Source organism: Colias eurytheme, chromosome 6 (genome assembly GCF_061535395.1).
Source record: "Colias eurytheme isolate Ceu_HAF_F1 chromosome 6, ilColEury1 Martin Lab GWU primary, whole genome shotgun sequence".
Lineage (NCBI taxonomy): Eukaryota > Metazoa > Arthropoda > Insecta > Lepidoptera > Pieridae > Colias > Colias eurytheme.
Window position 1 is genome coordinate 4,358,142 of NC_142985.1, and position 18,069 is coordinate 4,376,210.

The 18,069-nt window shown below is 35.7% G+C and overlaps 1 protein-coding gene and 1 non-coding gene across 4 annotated transcripts; both read left to right on the top strand.

Moving 5' to 3' along the window:
* Positions 1-3,096: 3,096 nt before the first annotated feature.
* On the top strand, positions 3,097-11,042 carry LOC149907588 (uncharacterized). Of its 3 annotated transcripts, none has more exons than XM_090102352.1 (7): positions 3,097-3,366; positions 6,847-7,079; positions 7,490-7,546; positions 7,655-7,902; positions 8,269-8,474; positions 10,104-10,307; positions 10,942-11,042. In XM_090102352.1, exons 1-7 carry the CDS (start codon positions 3,097-3,099, stop codon positions 11,029-11,031), a joined length of 1,308 nt encoding a protein of 435 aa, XP_089958478.1. In that variant the 3' UTR covers positions 11,032-11,042. The 3 variants fall into 3 exon arrangements, with proteins under 3 accessions (XP_089958478.1, XP_089958479.1, XP_089958476.1); XM_090102353.1 differs by having other exon boundaries at positions 7,490-7,534; positions 7,667-7,902; XM_090102350.1 differs by having other exon boundaries at positions 7,490-7,902.
* LOC149907589 (U4atac minor spliceosomal RNA) lies at positions 6,413-6,538 on the top strand. Its single transcript, XR_016456861.1, has one exon. It is a non-coding gene; the product is annotated as a U4atac minor spliceosomal RNA (small nuclear RNA).
* Positions 11,043-18,069: the final 7,027 nt, after the last annotated feature.

Here is an 18,069-nt window from a genome sequence, read left to right on the forward strand (position 1 = left end):
CCAAAGTACATACTTCTATGTTATATTAAGTTTATCGCAGACAGACGGAAGGACACTCCGTACTTTTTACATTTTTCATCGCGACGGATATTTTCATTTTTATTCTGTTGCTTTTCGCACTTCTCTTAATTGTGTCTGCCGCATAAATGCATATATAACGCAACTTTTATAATATTTACAGTAAGTTATAGCTTACAGAAAAAATAACTTGCAACATCAACAGTTCCTTTGACAACAACAAAATACGTTATAATTAAACCTAAAGGCTATTTATAAGCAATTTGCTTGACAGGGCGATTAAATAAGCTTTTCAGCATCGTCGGAAAGTATTTGCGGTCGGATAATAGATTGCTAATATTGGGTAAATCCCGTAAGTTTTCCCTTCCGAATAAGCTTCTCTCATTCGTCTTTTCCACGGCCGCGGCGTACAAGGGTGTCGAAATAATAAGTGACGAGCTTCCGTTATGGATATGGGCGCGGCGTGCAGCAAATTGAGTATTGGTTATAAGTACTTTGATTATATTGAATCGTAATGGACTCTTCCCCTGGTGTTTAGAATAATAATCTGATTTTAAGATTTTATTCAATTTACTAATTTAAACATTTAATGTGAAATAAACTGTAAAAAATCGTGCTTTGTTGAAGCTACATTGTAATTACGTTCTAGTTGCTATAATTGAAATTTTTAAACAATTTAATAAATTTTATGTTAAATAGAATAATATAAAAATTATAACTGTTGTACATATATTTATTACCTATACAATATAATAATACCTGCCCTATTGCAATTCAGTCAAATTAATATGCTGCTTGCCTTGTCTATGCCTGATTCGTCCAAAATTCGTACATCATCATCATCATCATTGTCAGCCTACACTTGTCCACTATTCGTACATTCGCCCAAATTGCTTAAACGAATTTAACCAAACTTTCACACGAGAAAATGACCTTAAAACAACATTCTAACTTCTAAGTTGTATAAAACTTAATAAGATTGATGTACAAAATCATTTCAGGTTTCATATTTAACATGCTTATAATATAAGGTAAAATTATTGATTCTTAGACTCTATAACACGAATCCTTTGATATCCCCGTAAGAAAACACGTCAGCATTGATTATTTCCGCTTTGAAAACACAAATTAATGAAGTTATATCGGGTCGCGGGGAATATTTCAATTTGAATGCGACATTCCTTTGATAAAGACGAAGGGTCTTGAAGTTCTTTTACGATCGGCAGTTTTTCCTGAAATACAAAACCGTGCGGGCGGACAATGGCTGTGTATAGCTAGCTAATGACAAACCGTCAGACTCGAGACATTTATTAAGCAGACGAAGTATTGTGTTACTTAATGTGACAGCCCTTATTTGTGCTGCCAAAAACCGCTGAGTTGGAGCTTATTACATACTTTTTGCAACGTTCTGTATTATGTTTTTATACTTAAATGTCGTAAGTGAAATTCTCATTCAAATTTGTATTCAATTAATTTCCTTCTTATTTATTTATTTTGTCGATGAATTGCTGAATGTATTGCCAGCCCCAATATTTAGAGCACTCCTTTTTTGTTGTAGGGCTGTAATATGTAGGTATATTATAGACAATAATGATTTTATATTTTTCAAAGAACTCATCTGCAAACCTCATAAATGTTAAACGTGAAGTCATTGTTTTTAAGTTTTTACAGGTCAGCGATATAACAAAGTTTTTGGGTCAGGTCTTCTTGCAAAGGGAAAGTATCCCGCTCGCTTAGGAAATAATGATATTTTTAATGACCTAAAATGTTCGCCCTTTCTATAGAACGACCCCTTTTGTCGGATGTTCATAAATTCTTCTCAACTGGAAATTAATAACGGACAATAGCTGTGCAAATATTTCCAGGGACTTTTGATGGTACAATGGTTAATGCGAAAACCTGCTCTCAAGTCATAGGAAATGAAAAGAAATAAAAAAATATCGTAAAAGGTTTTTCATAAGGAGTTTGGTTCACATAACCGAAAATAACGCATATATCACAACACTTACTTCATTTTGGAGTATAAAGCACTGTTATGAAAGATATATATAATAAAGAAATATGAGCGCGGTTGCCTATCAATGCGGCTGACTTTAATCATTTCGATGTGATGGAACCGATTCTCTCGAGCATAGAAATAAGAAGCAATTTTATTTTCCTTTATTCCCGAACTACATTCGAGCACTCTGAGTGAATGAAATCAATTCTGTTTCGTATGTACACGAAATCAACGAGATTGCCATGAACAAACTGTCGATAAAACTAAATTTTATGCGAGGGATTGCCTTGAGTCGTCGACAATTCATCCGTAGTACGAACGACATGTGACAGCGCACTTAAACATTTTATTACACATTTTATTAAGTTCAAAAGGTTCGATAAGAGGAAAGTGGAACGGATGTTGGCATAACAATTGTACCGCTTTTGTTCTTCGTTTAAACAGTTTCTCTAAAACCTTTTATAATTTCTCACAAGCGCCCTTTATGCGCGTGAATATGTTTTTACCCCTCTACGAATTTCCAAGATCGCGACTATATTGTTCTTACTTCGACTTGGAAAATGAATGTAGCTAAAATGAACCGGGTACATTAAAATACACACATGATATAAAGAAGATTGTTTGTTATTCTAATTTATCATAAATTATTTTTAAAATAAAGAACTTATTTATCCCCTCAGTCATTTCATCAGCCTGGTGGTTGATGAAATTAAAAATCATAAAGCGAACGAAGTTAAAGCCGTAATGTATTCAGCCTGAAGCAATGAAGCGATGGATTGGCTTCATCGATTTGATAGTTATTTTGCATTTAAAGCTGACTGGGGTTAACAGCTCGGTTGATGGTTGTTGGACGAATTTTTATGTTAATTGCTAATTTATACTCTGGTTACGTTATTTGTCAGCGACAGTTTTATTGGAAGCCAATTATACCTTAATTCGCGTATTAAGTTCAGCTCTTATTGTTGTAAAACTATTTTTACAAAAGGAAATCTTATAAAAAGGCCTATCTATGCATGTCCTGGTTGTTTTGGCAGAGGGTTGAATTCGTTATTCATTCTGCAGCAGGTGCCGGCGGCGGCATGCTGGGCGCGCGGCTCAAGTCATGGATGGAAGCGCAATTGGGGCGGGCGAAGAAACGTAAACAGAAGCAAACGAAGCAGCCCTCCCCTCCCACTACCGGCCTGCCAGCCCCGCCGCATCTGTCGTCGCCTGAAAGCGCGTACAGCACGGGATATTCTACAGATGGAACGTCTCCTGGGACTCTTCCCGCTCCACTCGCCGCTCCGCTTGTGGCTCCCCCGCCACCGCCTACGCCACCGACCACACACCTGTACCACGAACCAGCTAAGGTAAGATCAAAGGTGGGAATTTCGTACAAAGCATGTGCCAACATCCGCAACATTCCACAACTCTCATTCATAAATGTACCCAACGCTTTAGAATTCTCGCTCCTGCATAATAGGAACAGTAATTTTAAAAGCAAGAGGCAGTGGAATTCACATACTTATATCTATTCAATTTATTGGAGAAATTGTTTAAAATTAATGTAAAATAAAATATCCCATGTGCATGCAGAAGTAGATAAGCAGTCATTTTGTTTCTCACGTATTATAACCAATGATTATTGAAAAAATCCTATGTTATATGTATGATATACATCGTAGATATTTTATATTTCTCTAACATTTCTAAAAGCAATACCGTCATCACTTACATCCTATACCACAAACATATCCACTACGAAGCGGCCAAGACTAGCGTAAACAAAAGCAAGTGAGGTGACATTTGCATGTAGCTGTTCCCTTTTATTTTCATACGAGGACAGGTAGATGACAGGGGTGTGCCATAAATAGAAATAAGTGATGCGGTCCCGACTCCCGGCTCCCACGTATGTGCGCCAGCGTAAGGGCTTAAGGGCGTTAGACAGTAATAGTCCCTATTGAAGATTTTTATCTTTTAACACCTTCGTTGAGTGCTATTTTGATGCCACTTTCAAATGCATTCGCGGTTCTCGTGAACTTTTTGAGGCTGCGGTTTTATTGCGAGTGGAAAGTTGGATTGAGTAATATGTGAAGTGGGAATGGAAACCACATTTGGAATAGTATTTACGAATAAATAAAAACAGCCTTATTCTAATTCAAAAGTACGTAATAGATTTTCAATAAATGTTTTTCTTTGCTAGTGTATGTATACATTGTTCATGGAATCAATAAAGGTTAAAATGTAGAAAATACTTATCACAAACGGATTTTTAACGAGCTTTTAATTAACAGATGTAACTTAATATTTATTATTGGATATAAATAATATATAGTTATGTACCTACATTAATGAGTACAGTCACAGATTAGATACTAGGTACAGCGCAAAGCACCTTCAAACCTAGTTCCTAAGAATAAGTAAAATATTAAATACAACATACTCGTAGATGTGCTACGAACGGAACGGAACTTGACTGTTGTAGTTATAAGTGGTTATCGTTCATTATTAATATAGAAAAAATAATTGCAATTTTTGCTTTTGTGAATAAATGCTTTAATAATTGCAGAAAGTTACAAAGAACAAATTTACTGCATAATTACACATGAGCCAACGATTTATGAACAACTTTGTAAATTACGTCGTTACGAATTAGGAAAATTGAATTTAGGTAGGAGTTAAAGTTTAATAGCGAGGGTTAACTAATCCTGGATTAATGAGGGCAATTTGTGCCAATTTCAGCTTTAAGTACATGCGAATAGGAGGTATTTTCGTATGTTCGTGGAAATGTATCCGAAAATACGTTCATCGCTCACGTCGGAGTAAATTCCATTAGTTGGTTCCTGCATACGTAAAGCGTTCGATAAAGGTGCGGTAACGTGGTTATAGCTGAAAATGTAACCCTTTATGCGAGAGCTAATAATATACCTGCAGGAAGGGATTAATAAAAAAATAATTATACCTACTGCGTTAATCGCAGCGGACATTGATAAATGGATGTAATTTTCGCTGAATACAAGGATTCTAAATCGGAAGTATTTAGAATTTCTGAATTCGATTAGGTATTCCGTCAATATGGTAATTGTTTCTCATATTTTAAGTGCTGGTTTAGAGCGAAGTGGAGACCTACATCCTCGAAAGCTACCTTTACTGTTACATTACATTTACTTATTTACTGTAAGGTCCATTACGTTTCAAGATAACAGTTTATATAATGATAATTCATGGAATTGTTAATAGTATCTAATCAATATTTGAAACATATACGTTCCCATTAAGCTCCCATCGCATCGGTGAGCTCCCATTTTTATTTTAACTACATAGTTTGAGGCTAGATTATTATCTGTTCATTCATCATCATCATCACTACTCACTACATAGTATAGTATAGTATAGTATATAGTATAGTATCACTACATAGTACTGTATAAAACAAAGTCGCTTTCTCTGTTCCTATGTCCCTTTGTATGCTTAAATCTTTAAAACTACGCAACGGATTTTGATGCGGTTTTTTTTAATAAATAGAGTGATTCAAGAGGAAGGTTTTAATTTATTAGGTTTTAGACAAAGCGGGCGAAGCCGCGGGCGGTTAGCTAGTATTCCTATATTACTAAAACGTAAGTATATTTTAACAACTACGCATCTCACGTAGTCGGATGATTGATAATAATTCATTGTTATGTTAGTTAAATTCGGATTATCCTATCCATTGTGTTATCAGCGACGTGAATATATTTCTATTGTTAGAAAACGTATTGAAGCGTTCATGAGTTTACGTTATTAATTAACTGGACCGGATCAAATTGTCAAGGGACGCTCAAGCAAAACCAATATAAAGTTAATAGTCTATTAACTTCGAGACACAAAGTAACTCGATTTGTTTTTGTATCAGTCTGTCCTGAACCGTGCTCGGGAATAAATAAATTAGCTTTTTTCGTGATGGAGAAAATCTTGACGTTTCGGATTAAGAGCCGGCTTCCGTTATACATATTGTAATGTAGCTATCATTCTTTGTTATACATTTTTGGTTGTTTCAAGGACCCAGCCCATCCGTCTTGTAAGGGATAAGGGATTTTCCTTGACAATCTTCCTTGATTTTATTCATCTTGTATTATGAAAAACGCTGATATTGTGAAAAGATTGTACTTACATAATAGGTAGGTATGTATATTTTTAAGGTATATCTCGAAATACAGTTTAATGAACGTTTATAGTATTTAGTGTTATTTAAATATTGAATGATGTGTAATATCATGTTAAATTATAAATTAAAAAGAAAAAGAATGCATTTAAAATATAGTTAAAAGTTATCAGTAATTACTACCGTATTCCGCTAGATGACGCTAGTAGTACTCTGAATCGCGCTTGTGAAATGTTTCCAAGAGTTGACAAGTATACCCCAACTTCGTGAGGAAGTCCTTCCTTGTCTTGGGGAGCATAGTGCGCTGTGATCGTAAAGTGAGAGCACTGATGCTGACACCCATTGGTTAAACCACCCGCGCCCGGCTGCCGGCTGGGAGTCCGAGCGCAATTTTTGTAAGGCTCTCTTACTTTATAGAGGGCCGCTTGACTATTGATTATTTTGATATATTATTAATATTAAGACTTTTAAAATTAAATTACCTTTTTAGCTGTTATTCAAAACCATGTTTATTCCATGCAGTTATTTAAATTCGTAATTTGATAAAGTATCAGAGGAAATGCTGATTTAACAATTTTAGCTTTATTAAACAATCATACTCATTTTGCTTATCAATTTTTTTAGCCGATAATAGGCTTAATAAAATAACTAATAAATTATTGTAATACAATAATGAAGCTTATCTACACAATATGTCATAAAATTCCAGCGGCGCTCCAGTGTACAAAGCCGCAAGTACATCCCAGAACCTCCAGTATGCGCGACTCCGTCCCCTCGCCCTCGAAGCAGGATACGCACCAACCCCTGGCTAGGGACCAACTCGCCAGCCTTGAGGAAGAAGCCGCTACACTTGCTGCATCAGCACTCGCTGCAGATACCACAGCAGCCGGTGCTGCATCATGCTCCTTATTCACTGGATTCGCATACTAAGTATGGACCAAGGTAAATATCGCCGTACCAGTAACTGCTTAGTAATCTGTGTCTTATTAATTATAATTTATTTTATATATAAATTATAAAATATGTAACAAATATTTGTAATAGTGGTTTATGCGTTAAAAATAATATTATAATAGTTACTGTGCTTTTAGATTGCTTTGGTAAAGGGCACAATATATTACTTTTAAAAAAGTTACTAAATGATTAAGGGCCGATTTTTCAATGCTTGGTTAAAACTTATCCGTCCAATAAAGTATTACACGATAATATTAAAATGTCACGTAAACTGTCAAATACGGACAATTAGAATACGTTTTTAAAATGGTAGTTTTATACATTATTCGACGAATGAGTTTTAACCAAGGATTGAAAAATCAGCCCTAAATTGTATAATTTCAATTGTTTAATTTCAGATCTCCACACCTATCCCCTCACTTTTCTCCACACTTATCCCCGCATCTATCCCCACACCAATCCCCACGCATGTCACCGCACATCTCCCCACGCATGTCCCCACGCATGTCCCCACACATATCCCCACATGTATCTCCGCACGTATCCCCACACTATTCCCCCTGTCTATCCCCTCGCTTATCCCCTGAGTTGTACCGCTCCCCGTACTACAGAGGGGCCTCTAGTGATGAAGAGTATCGGGGTATAAGGCCTCGAGGGCAGGAAACGGCTATTTTATCGGATGCGGAGGTTGATTCGGATGGAGATACAGGGTTGGATGGTGGGGATGAGGATGAAGCTGAGAGCAGTGCGTCGCCGGGCAGGAGGCGCGCGAGGCGGCGTAGGCCACCGAGACGGCCTCCACGATCTGCTGGTAAGATTGCTTGTTCAATTATTTTATGATTATCATTTATTTAACATTTGGAAATTAGCAGTTAGACAGACATTATACTCAAATATTTATAATTTACGGATTTTATTATGTTTGTACATATTTATATAGGAGTGTTTGCTTTTGCTTTTGTATCAGGATTTCTTAATTATAAAATAGTTATATTCATCATTCATTCAAAAAGACTTTCATTTCGAAAGGACAAACAAATAAGAGCATGCGTGCCGAGCATACGTGTCAGAAGTGAAACTTCTTTGGCAAGATTCAAAGTTCGTCGCCGCTATAGAGCCAAAGCCATTAAATTTAGTTTAAATTTATTAGTATAAACATATAATTCAATAATTCCAGGAGCCACTCCACCACGCATGCGGCGTCGCCAAGCGCCCTCCGCGCCTCCAGTTCGCGAGCGAGACCCACTACTAGAAGCCGATAGAGAAGCAGAACGGAAATACCGGGAATTAATACGAGAAGCAGAAAAACTACTCGTCACTGTATCAAGAGCGCCGATAGAGCCTCCACACAACCCTAGAGTCGTGGAGCTTAGAGCCACTGAGGTTAGTGTAGACCTGGAAATGCCGTGTGAGACGTATATTTGAGGATAGAGTAGTGCAAACTTCTAGTTAGCTCTATATTTGTGGTTAGTGTAGAGAAACATTTTAACAAAGAGAGAGCTGTTGAAATTTATACAGAGCTGGAAATGACGTGTGCATCTTTTGAATCTCACTCGATCCGATAGACAGAAATATATTTGAGACATAAAACATACCAAAAGTTCCACTTCTGCAGGATTGAAATTTGAAATCTAATATTACAATAATTATTATAATATCTATTCTGGAATCGGGAGACATGTTCTTATAATTTAACGATTGAAACAAAATTAATTGAAATTTGAAACGCTGTCACATACTTATTTGGAGCTAAATGGAAGTTTGGTAAATAATTTATTGCAAAGTTGTGTGAACTGCTAGTAGCTACATAAAGCAATATAAAACCAGAGCTTATATCAACTGAGGTTTTGTAGTTTGTGAAATACATTTTAATTGATTTTCTTCGATAATGTTGAATTTTTAAAGAATAGGAAATCAATTTTATGAAATTAAACTCAGGTCAACTTTCTATGTTTATAGAATTACTGTAGGCTTTAATAAGTTTTAATTCAATTTTAATCTTAAACCGTTTTTATTATACCTATAGAAAGAAATTTATATTATGAAGTTTGCTAATGTAGGTATATCAGTACCTACTATTACTTGTTATTACATTCATAATAGTACTACGTGAATAATTTTACATAAGTAATTAACGTAGAAACGATGGCAACATGTGTTCAGTTTAATCAATTTATGGATTATCAATAACTTATTTAACTATTTATCACTCCATTCATCATCATCGAATGTGGTCTGAGGGGATGAGAGGCAAAACGCTACACTTGTAATGTTATTTGTAAAAGATAGTGTTTATGCTCTCAACCTTTCGTTCTACACAGCTTCGAGTGTTGTGTTGTGGTAAGTCTCATGCATGGTTTGTTTACATATCTTGTTTTTGTGTAAATCTTGTTTATGGCCCATAAGTTAGCTTAGGTTATATTCATAAAGAAATTAAGTATTTATGGACTCGAATTTTTATTCTTCAACTCCAGGAGCGGTTGAACTACTGTTAGAAAAATCAGGCACTACCTAAAAAAAACTTATTTCTTGTTTCTTATATCGTTTTAAAAATAAAAAAAAAATTTAAATACAATAGTGAGGTAAACGTGAAGATCGGTCCACATCGAGACATTAGACTTCAAATTCAATAAAAGCCCAGTACTGACTCCATACTGAATTGTTTTCGTGTATTCCACTCATTTCCTACGGAATGGATCCTCACGGTAAATTGTTATGTACTTGTGTCAAATATTTATTAAATTCTACATAATATTATGAGTTAAGCATGATACTCCAACGAACGGCGTAAAAAACCTGTTTGAGGATTTCTAAAAGATTAAAATTTCTGTTGAATTTATCAATTCCAATGTTTTGTAGTTTCTAGATTGATAAGCACTGTCATTTTCTTGACACTGAATCATTTAAATTTTAAAGAATGTACATATTATAATGGTTTTTCGCCGTTCCCAGCATTATGATCACAAAGATCAGTCTCATCCCTGTGGTCATAACGCGCCCTTACCATTCAAGGTGGACTGTCCGCGCCGCAGCCCGGAGCGCACGCACATCACGAACTTCATGCGCGCCAACTCCCCCGAGGCTCCCCGCCGGCACTCCCCTGCCCCGCGGCGCTCCCCCCTAGCGGCCCCCCCGCCCCGCGCGCACAACCCACCCTCCCCTACCGATCGACCGCACTCGGAGCCGCCGAAACGCAAAATGTACGCCCGGGAAGAGGTAAGAGCATCCAAATCTGCAAAAATCATCTGAAAAATATATTTTACAAGAAATGCTTTGCATTTCAATTACGGTTTTTTTCTGACTCTTCAAGATTCACATCAAGTTTAAATACATTTTATGACTTGATTATAAATAAATTTGAAATTAACGACTGTGACGTCACAATATGGCGCTCTATCGATCCTATTGCTAGTTGGATCGCGTAGTAGGTATGTCAATTGAATAATATGAATTTTAACTGTGTTATGTGTGAAATTAAAATTTTAATTTATTTTAAAAGAATGCTTCCCTGCCTATCTGAAAATACCTGAATATTAGCAGTACACTCAAATACTATTTATTTTATTATATTTATATTTCTATATTTTTCTTTGAATACAGGAACCATATTTTATCAGTCGAATAAATCAAAATCTTGTAATTAATAAAACACTTAAATTTTTAATTATTAATTAATCCACTTGTAAATTTAAATATTTAAAGAAGTTAATTAAGGAAAACAGTCATAGTTTTTTATTAGCGCCAAATACGTTAGTGCAAAACATTAATTCAAGGTTTATATATACATTCATTCAATTTATATATTTTTTATTTTTTATATGTTTGTTATGTGTACCCCTAAACATTGCAGGTGTTACAAACCCTGGAAGGGCTGCGCAAGAGTCTGCAGCAGCAGTCCGCTTTATTGGCGGTGCAGCGGACTCGCCTCGATTCCCTCTAATCGATGTTTTTCATTCCTTGCCAAATATTAGCGAATTAGATGTTTTTGTTTACATATCCATGTAGATACTTACTTGCATCTAGTTTATTGTGCTCAAATCTTTTTGTGTATGTTTTTATATTGATAAGAAATACTCCTCATGTTCACTATTCAGTATATGCTCGAAGGACCTTTTTTAGGTACGCACGTCGTACGTGTATCCTGCATCTTCCGTAAAACATTTTATAAAATACATATAATATTATTTAAAAATATTACATATAATTCATGTGTTTCTTTTTTCAATATTTCATTTCATATTTGCTAAAATATCTCGTTTTTAAATAAACCTGTTCTTGCCATAGTTCTTTGTTCTAATTATGCTAAAAATATATCTTTATTAAGCAAGTTTCGTGTTGCACTGAATACATTAATTAGCCTTATTACCATGATAACGGGACACATGACATGTTTGAATAATTCAGTAAACACATACTTATTGATTACATAATACATAACACTCTTTATTTCTGATACTTTTAATATTATGTCAATTTTATGGTATTCACAAAGTCAAATATTTTTTATTATTCGAAATATGCACGGAATTCTATAGGCCAGTAGAAATCGACACTAAAAAACCCTAAATTCGCAAAGCACGATGTAGATTTGAATTTTTGGTATGTTGTTTGGATCAGTTAGGGTGATGTAAATCCCAATTTGCAACTTCGAAAAAGTTGTGCTCGCATTAAATGCACTACAACTTTATTATACGACTTTCTCATAGAACGAGCGGTTTTTGCCAATATTTTGGTTCAAACGGGAGCAAAACTAAAAATTTGAAATTTTCGGGAAAAACTGACTATCTTTGAAAGGCCACAGCTTAGTTGTTATAAGGTTTAGAGAGCTGCGGTTTGGCTTAAATTGTTGCAAATTTAATTAGCTTTGTAATTTTGTTGATTACCTATACTGCAAATGAAAAAGTATTATCCTTTTTATGTTTTTATATGCCCTCAGTTTCAATTCTTTAAAAATCTATTTCTACCTTCTTTTTGTTTTTCAGATATTGTGTGTGAAATATTTGTCTCACAGACTTTGTTCTATGCTCTTATGAAAGAAAATTAAATGCACTACAACTTTATTATACGAACTTCTCATAGAACGAGCGGTTTTTGCCAATATTTTGCTTCAAACGGGAGCAAAACTAAAAATTTCAATATTTCGGGAAAAGTGAACCATCTTCGAATGGCCACAGTTTAGTCGTTTAGAGAGCTGCGGTTAGGCTTAAATTGTTGCAAATTTAATCACCTTAATTTATGTACTGAATCATACTTGTCGGAAACGCATAGTTTACGTACTTTTAGTTTACATACTTTTTTTTTTTGAGGGTAGGTGTGTGACAGTTAACATATGTTTGAATCAGCTGTTCTAATTTAATTCTAGAAATTTATTAAAACGTGATTTTTTAAAAGTATATTATGAGTTTATAAATACCTCAACCAATAGTTATTGTGTCCTATCCTCATTTCTTTATATCTTGGTAGTTAACTAAAGTGTTAAATTTACATAACCTCAACAACAACATTTACACTGCCACTGCACTAAAACTAATATGGAATCCATCACACAGTCTATTGATCAGATGTTTGAAGTGTTTAACCACAGAATGGATGAGTTCCAAAAGGATCTCCAGACAATTTCAACAGCCCCAATGGGTAGCCCGTCTTCTAAATTAGCGTCTGACTTTACAGTCTTTCGCACATTTGTCTTGACATCACTACAGTGTCTACAGTCTGAGGTTATCCTCCTGAGCAAGCTCGTAGATCAACAGGAGATGCGTAGCAGAAATAAAATTCTTCTGATTCATGGAGTGACGGAGGAGAAGAATGAGAGAGTTAATACTGCAGTTGCCGGTATCTTAACAGACAGTATGAATATACCTAACATCTCAGTCAATTCTTTTAGCAGATGTCATCGTATGGGCCGTGCTAAAGGTGATCAACCCCGTCCCATAGTTGTAGAATTTCATGATGTCTCTCTTAAGCGCAAGGTTTGGTCAGCTAAAAAAGAATTAAAAGGTTCCGGTACCACACTCTCAGAATTCTTGACTAAGCAAAGACATGCAGTATTTGTGGCTGCTCGCAAGAGGTTTGGCGTTGAAAAGTGCTGGACCCGTGATGGCAATATCTTCTTGCTCGGACCAGATGGTACTCGCCACCACATAACTACAATTTCTGACTTGGATGACATATCTGGGTGTACAAGCAATGCTGCAGCAGTACAACAACAGCCTACAGGCAAGGTCCCATCAGCACCTAATCCAGCCACTTCTCTGAAGGACAGTAAATTCGCTTCAAGATCAAGAAGAGTAGTCAAGAAGTAGTAAGAATCCTTTTCCCTTATATGTCATAACTTTCTTGTTATCTAGAATATACTTTCTTTTATCTCCTGTACTTATTTTGTGGCTATTTATACATGTATTATATAAGTAAGCACTTAGTAATTTATCCTAATTTGTTTTTCAACTTTTCTCTCAGTTAAGTTACTTTTTTAATATATGCAACTTGAAGCACCGTTTCAGATTATAATATCGATTAGCTTTCACTTTATTACTTTACTTTTAGTATTATGTCGGTTCTCAGTTTACTTTTAACTTTTGACTTGTTTAATATGTACTATGTAGGTGTCCATATACATATATTGTTTACTAGTTATGTGTCACTCATAATTCAGTTGACAATTGACATTTGTCACATGTCAAATGTTGCAATTGCCATCACAAAGATAATGCCTATTTCATGTTTGAATACTAGTCTTTTGGCCGTTGAAATGTGTTGTGTACAAAATTATATAACACCGTAAATTACCGTAATCTTGTACGTAAGGTAACTTTTGGGTAGAGGTTATGCCTGCATACAAATTTTTATTTTTTTTTTGTTATTTGAATATATTTTTGTTTATTTTTTTTTTATTATTTATATTTTTATTATATATATATATATTATTTTTATAATTTATTGTATACTTACTAGATAATAAATATTTATTTTGTTACTATATAAGATTATTATTACTATACATTTATAATTTATCTATACATAAACATAATACATATCTATATTTTATTAACAATTATGTCAAATGACGATAGCTTTCATTCTTTTATATCTTCATCTGACAGTACTGTCAGCAGTGAAGATAGCTACTATAGCTCTACACTTCCTCTTCAATCCACACTTTTAAGTAACTTCTCTGACTGCTCAAAAAACTTTAACGTCGTTCACGTAAATGCGCAAAGCATTCCAGCGCACTATCCCGATTTTCTTATGTCTTTTGAATCCAATAATAACATCCATGCTATCCTTGTCTCCGAATCCTGGCTTAAGCCTTCCCTTCCCTCCACCTGTTACTCCATTCCCGGTTTTCGACTCCTTCGCAATGATCGCATCGGTAGGACAGGCGGTGGGGTGGCTATTTACCTTCGATGTAATATACCATTCTCCATTCTTAACTGCTCGACCCAACCACCTCCTTCCGATGCGGCAGAGCACCTCCTTATCGAGATTTCCCTATCCCATACCAAATTGCTCCTCGGTGTCCTTTACAGTCCCTCCTGTCACGTAGACTATTTTTCCTCCTTCGATCAGCTTTTAGAGAAATATGTACCATCGTACAAACATATTGTTCTTATGGGCGACTTCAATACTTGCTTGCTCAAGGATGATGTTCGTTCCAAAAGACTACTCTCTACTGTTGATTCGTTCAATCTACATGTTCTGCCACTCAACCCTACTCATTTCTTCCCAAACTGTTCTCCATCACTTTTAGACCTTATCCTTGTTTCTAATACTGAACTTGTGGGCAAGCACGGGCAGTTACCAGCCGAGGCTTTTTCTTACCATGACCTCCTTTTCCTTTCCTACAAGTTGCGATCCCCTAAACCTAAACCTCAAATCCTCATGCAGAGAAGTTTTGGTGATATGGACTTGAATCGTCTGGCGGATGACGCTGAAAAGCTGGACTAGGGACAGGTGTATGGTGCAAGTGACGTCAACGATATGGTCACTGTGTTTAATTCGTTACTAACGCAATTATATGATATTCATGCTCCCATTAAACCTGTAAGAATTAAACAATTACCGGCACCATGGTTGACTAATGAAATCAAGGCAGTTATTAACTCAAAAAATAGGGCGAAATCCAAATTGAAATCGAATAACTCACCGGTTAACAGGGAGAAGTACAATAGGATACGGAATCACTGCAATACTTTGTGTAGAGATGCTCAGCGACGCCACGTTTCCAATTCGGTCGAGAACGGCGACCCAGCTAAGATTTGGAAATTTCTTAAGTCCTTAGGAGTTGGCAAACAGCAGCAACTATCTCTCCCTCCTAACACTAATATCGATTTAATGAACAACCACTTTACCCATAATTCTCTTGTATTTAACCCAGAACTTAAGTCACGCACATTGAATAATCTTTCATCTTGTCCGACTCCTCAATATCAACCGTTCACTTTCAAACAATTCACCGTATGTGGTGTTAAGAAGAGCATATCATCTATTTCATCCAAAGCCGTCGGTAGTGATAGCATCGGTCGTAATATGATCCTTCCTATCCTAGATATCCTTGCTCCCGTCTTAACCCACATATTCAACTCCTCCATCAGCAACGGAATATTTCCTAATGCCTGGAAAGACGCCCATGTCGTTCCACTGCCGAAAAAGCCAAACCCTACTTCCTTTTCCGACTATCGTCCTATATCCATCCTTCCGTTCCTATCCAAAGTTCTCGAACGGTTAGTTCATGAACAATTAAGCTATTTCCTTAATAAAAACAATATCCTAAATACCTTCCAATCCGGCTTCCGTCCCGGACATAGTACGGCTACTGCTCTCACTAAGATCACCGACGATATACGGTCAGCATTGGATGATAAGCAGCTCACCATTCTCACGTTACTGGACTTCAGTAATGCTTTCAATACCGTAGATTTTGACATCCTATTGGGACTGCTACGCTCAATTAACATATCTCCATCGGTGATTGTATGGTTCAAAAGTTACTTGTTGGGACGCCAGCAAAGGATTAAAATTGACGACGTATTTTCTAGCTGGTCTGACATCACTGCTGGCGTTCCACAAGGTGGCGTCCTCTCTCCTCTTCTCTTCTCTATATTTATCAACTCTATCTCTCTTTCTCTTACTTCCTTCTCCCACATGTATGCAGATGATCTCCAAATCTACACTATGTCCACGTTCGAGAATTTACCGTCTGCCATAGCAACCACAAATAACGACCTGGCCTTGATCATGAATTGGAGTAGATCTCATGGCTTGGTAGTTAACCCTACTAAGACCAAAACTATCCTTATCGGCAGCTCTTCATTCATATCAAGGGTAGGCTGGTCTAGTTTGCCCCCTATTACTGTGGACGGTACCATAATCCCATTCAGTGATAGCATTAAAAGCTTAGGCATCACTATTGACCGAACACTATCTTGGCAACCACAAATAAATGAGCTTAACAAGAAAATCTTTGCCTCATCTCATTCACTCATGAGAATCCGTAACTTCTTGCCCATCTCAACCAGAACTTCTCTTGCACAATCCCTCCTCCTTCCCATCCTCGATTATGCCGATGTCTGTTATCCCGACCTGACCGAAATCCAGTTGGACAAACTTGAGCGACTCCAAAATGTTTGCATACGCTTCATTTTTGGCTTGCGCAAGTATGACCACGTCTCGCAATACAGGACAAAGCTCAAGTGGCTACCAATACGTCAGCGTCGGAACACCCACCTTCTCCAACTCCTATACCGTGTCCTGTTTAATCCTAAAACTCCCGGCTACCTAAAGGAAAAATTTCAATTTCGAGAGAGCACTGACTTTAATCTGCGCTGCTCTGAAAAATTACTTTTAAAAATTCCACCTCATAAGACCAAATTTTACCAAAACTCGTTTCATGTGCAAGCTATACTCTTGTGGAATGCTCTTCCAATAAGCATAAGACGCGCTCAATCTCTAAACATATTTAAAAAAGAAATATTTGACCATTTCTTTAATCAGCTGTAATATTTGACGTATATATTTATATATCTATATGTATATATTTGCATGTATGTATGTATTTTGTATGTATGAATGTATGTATGTGTATTATAGTCATTATTTTCGTATTATTATATATTATGTATGTAACTATATCATTTTAAATTATATTTATGTATTTTATTTTATTTTTTTGTACTTTAATTATTTCTACTAACTATATCATTTTTTTTGTCTGTTATCTTTTTTAATTTTATTTAATTTAAACACCACCTATCTCATTCTACTGCATAAAACTAATCCTATCCAAAGGTTGCCTGGCAGAGATCGCTTGAAAGCGATAAGGCCGCCTATTTAACATGTGTACCTATCTTATATGTTTTTCTCTTTTCTTTTTCTTATCTTCTGTACCTATGTGTGTGTTAAATAAAGTATTTTGTATTGTATTGTATTGTATTGTTTATGACTTTTAGAGCAAAAAGTGAAAAAAGTCCAAAATTTTCGCAGTTTATCACGTGGTGCGCAGCGAGCACAACTTTTTCGAAGTTGCAAATTGGGATTTACATCACCCTAACTGATCCAAACAACATACCAAAAATTCAAATCTTCATCGTGCTTTGCGAATTTAATGTTAATTTCCACTGGCCTACTAGCATAAGCAAGCATTATAAAACATAATATTTATGCAATTTTTGAAAAATATTAGTATACATATTTGTGTATTAGAAAATAACGTCTAGATGCAAGTAAGTTTGGTAGTTCTTCCATACTTTCCTTGACAAATCCCTCCAAGTTTCTAGTCTAGTCGACATTTAACCACGATCATGTTTTATTGACAGAGATCATTGTGCTGGGTTGTAACAAAATAAATTAAGTCATAGTTTACTTTGAAACAATTAATATCTTTGGGTTGTTATTACATTTTTGTAATTTCCATAGAAATTATGCTGATTTTCATAGAAATAGTGCTTGATGTCATTTTTATACAAAAGGATTATATCAAATA

Bases quoted from the DNA above. Each gene is read 5' to 3' on its own strand.
- LOC149907588 (XM_090102350.1), top strand. From the start codon at position 3,097: ATGCTGGGCGCGCGGCTCAAGTCATGGATGGAAGCGCAATTGGGGCGG. The intron at 7,080-7,489 runs GTAAATATCGCC...GTTTAATTTCAG, and splicing joins CATACTAAGTATGGACCAAG to ATCTCCACACCTATCCCCTC. The intron at 7,903-8,268 runs GTAAGATTGCTT...CAATAATTCCAG, and splicing joins ACGGCCTCCACGATCTGCTG to GAGCCACTCCACCACGCATG.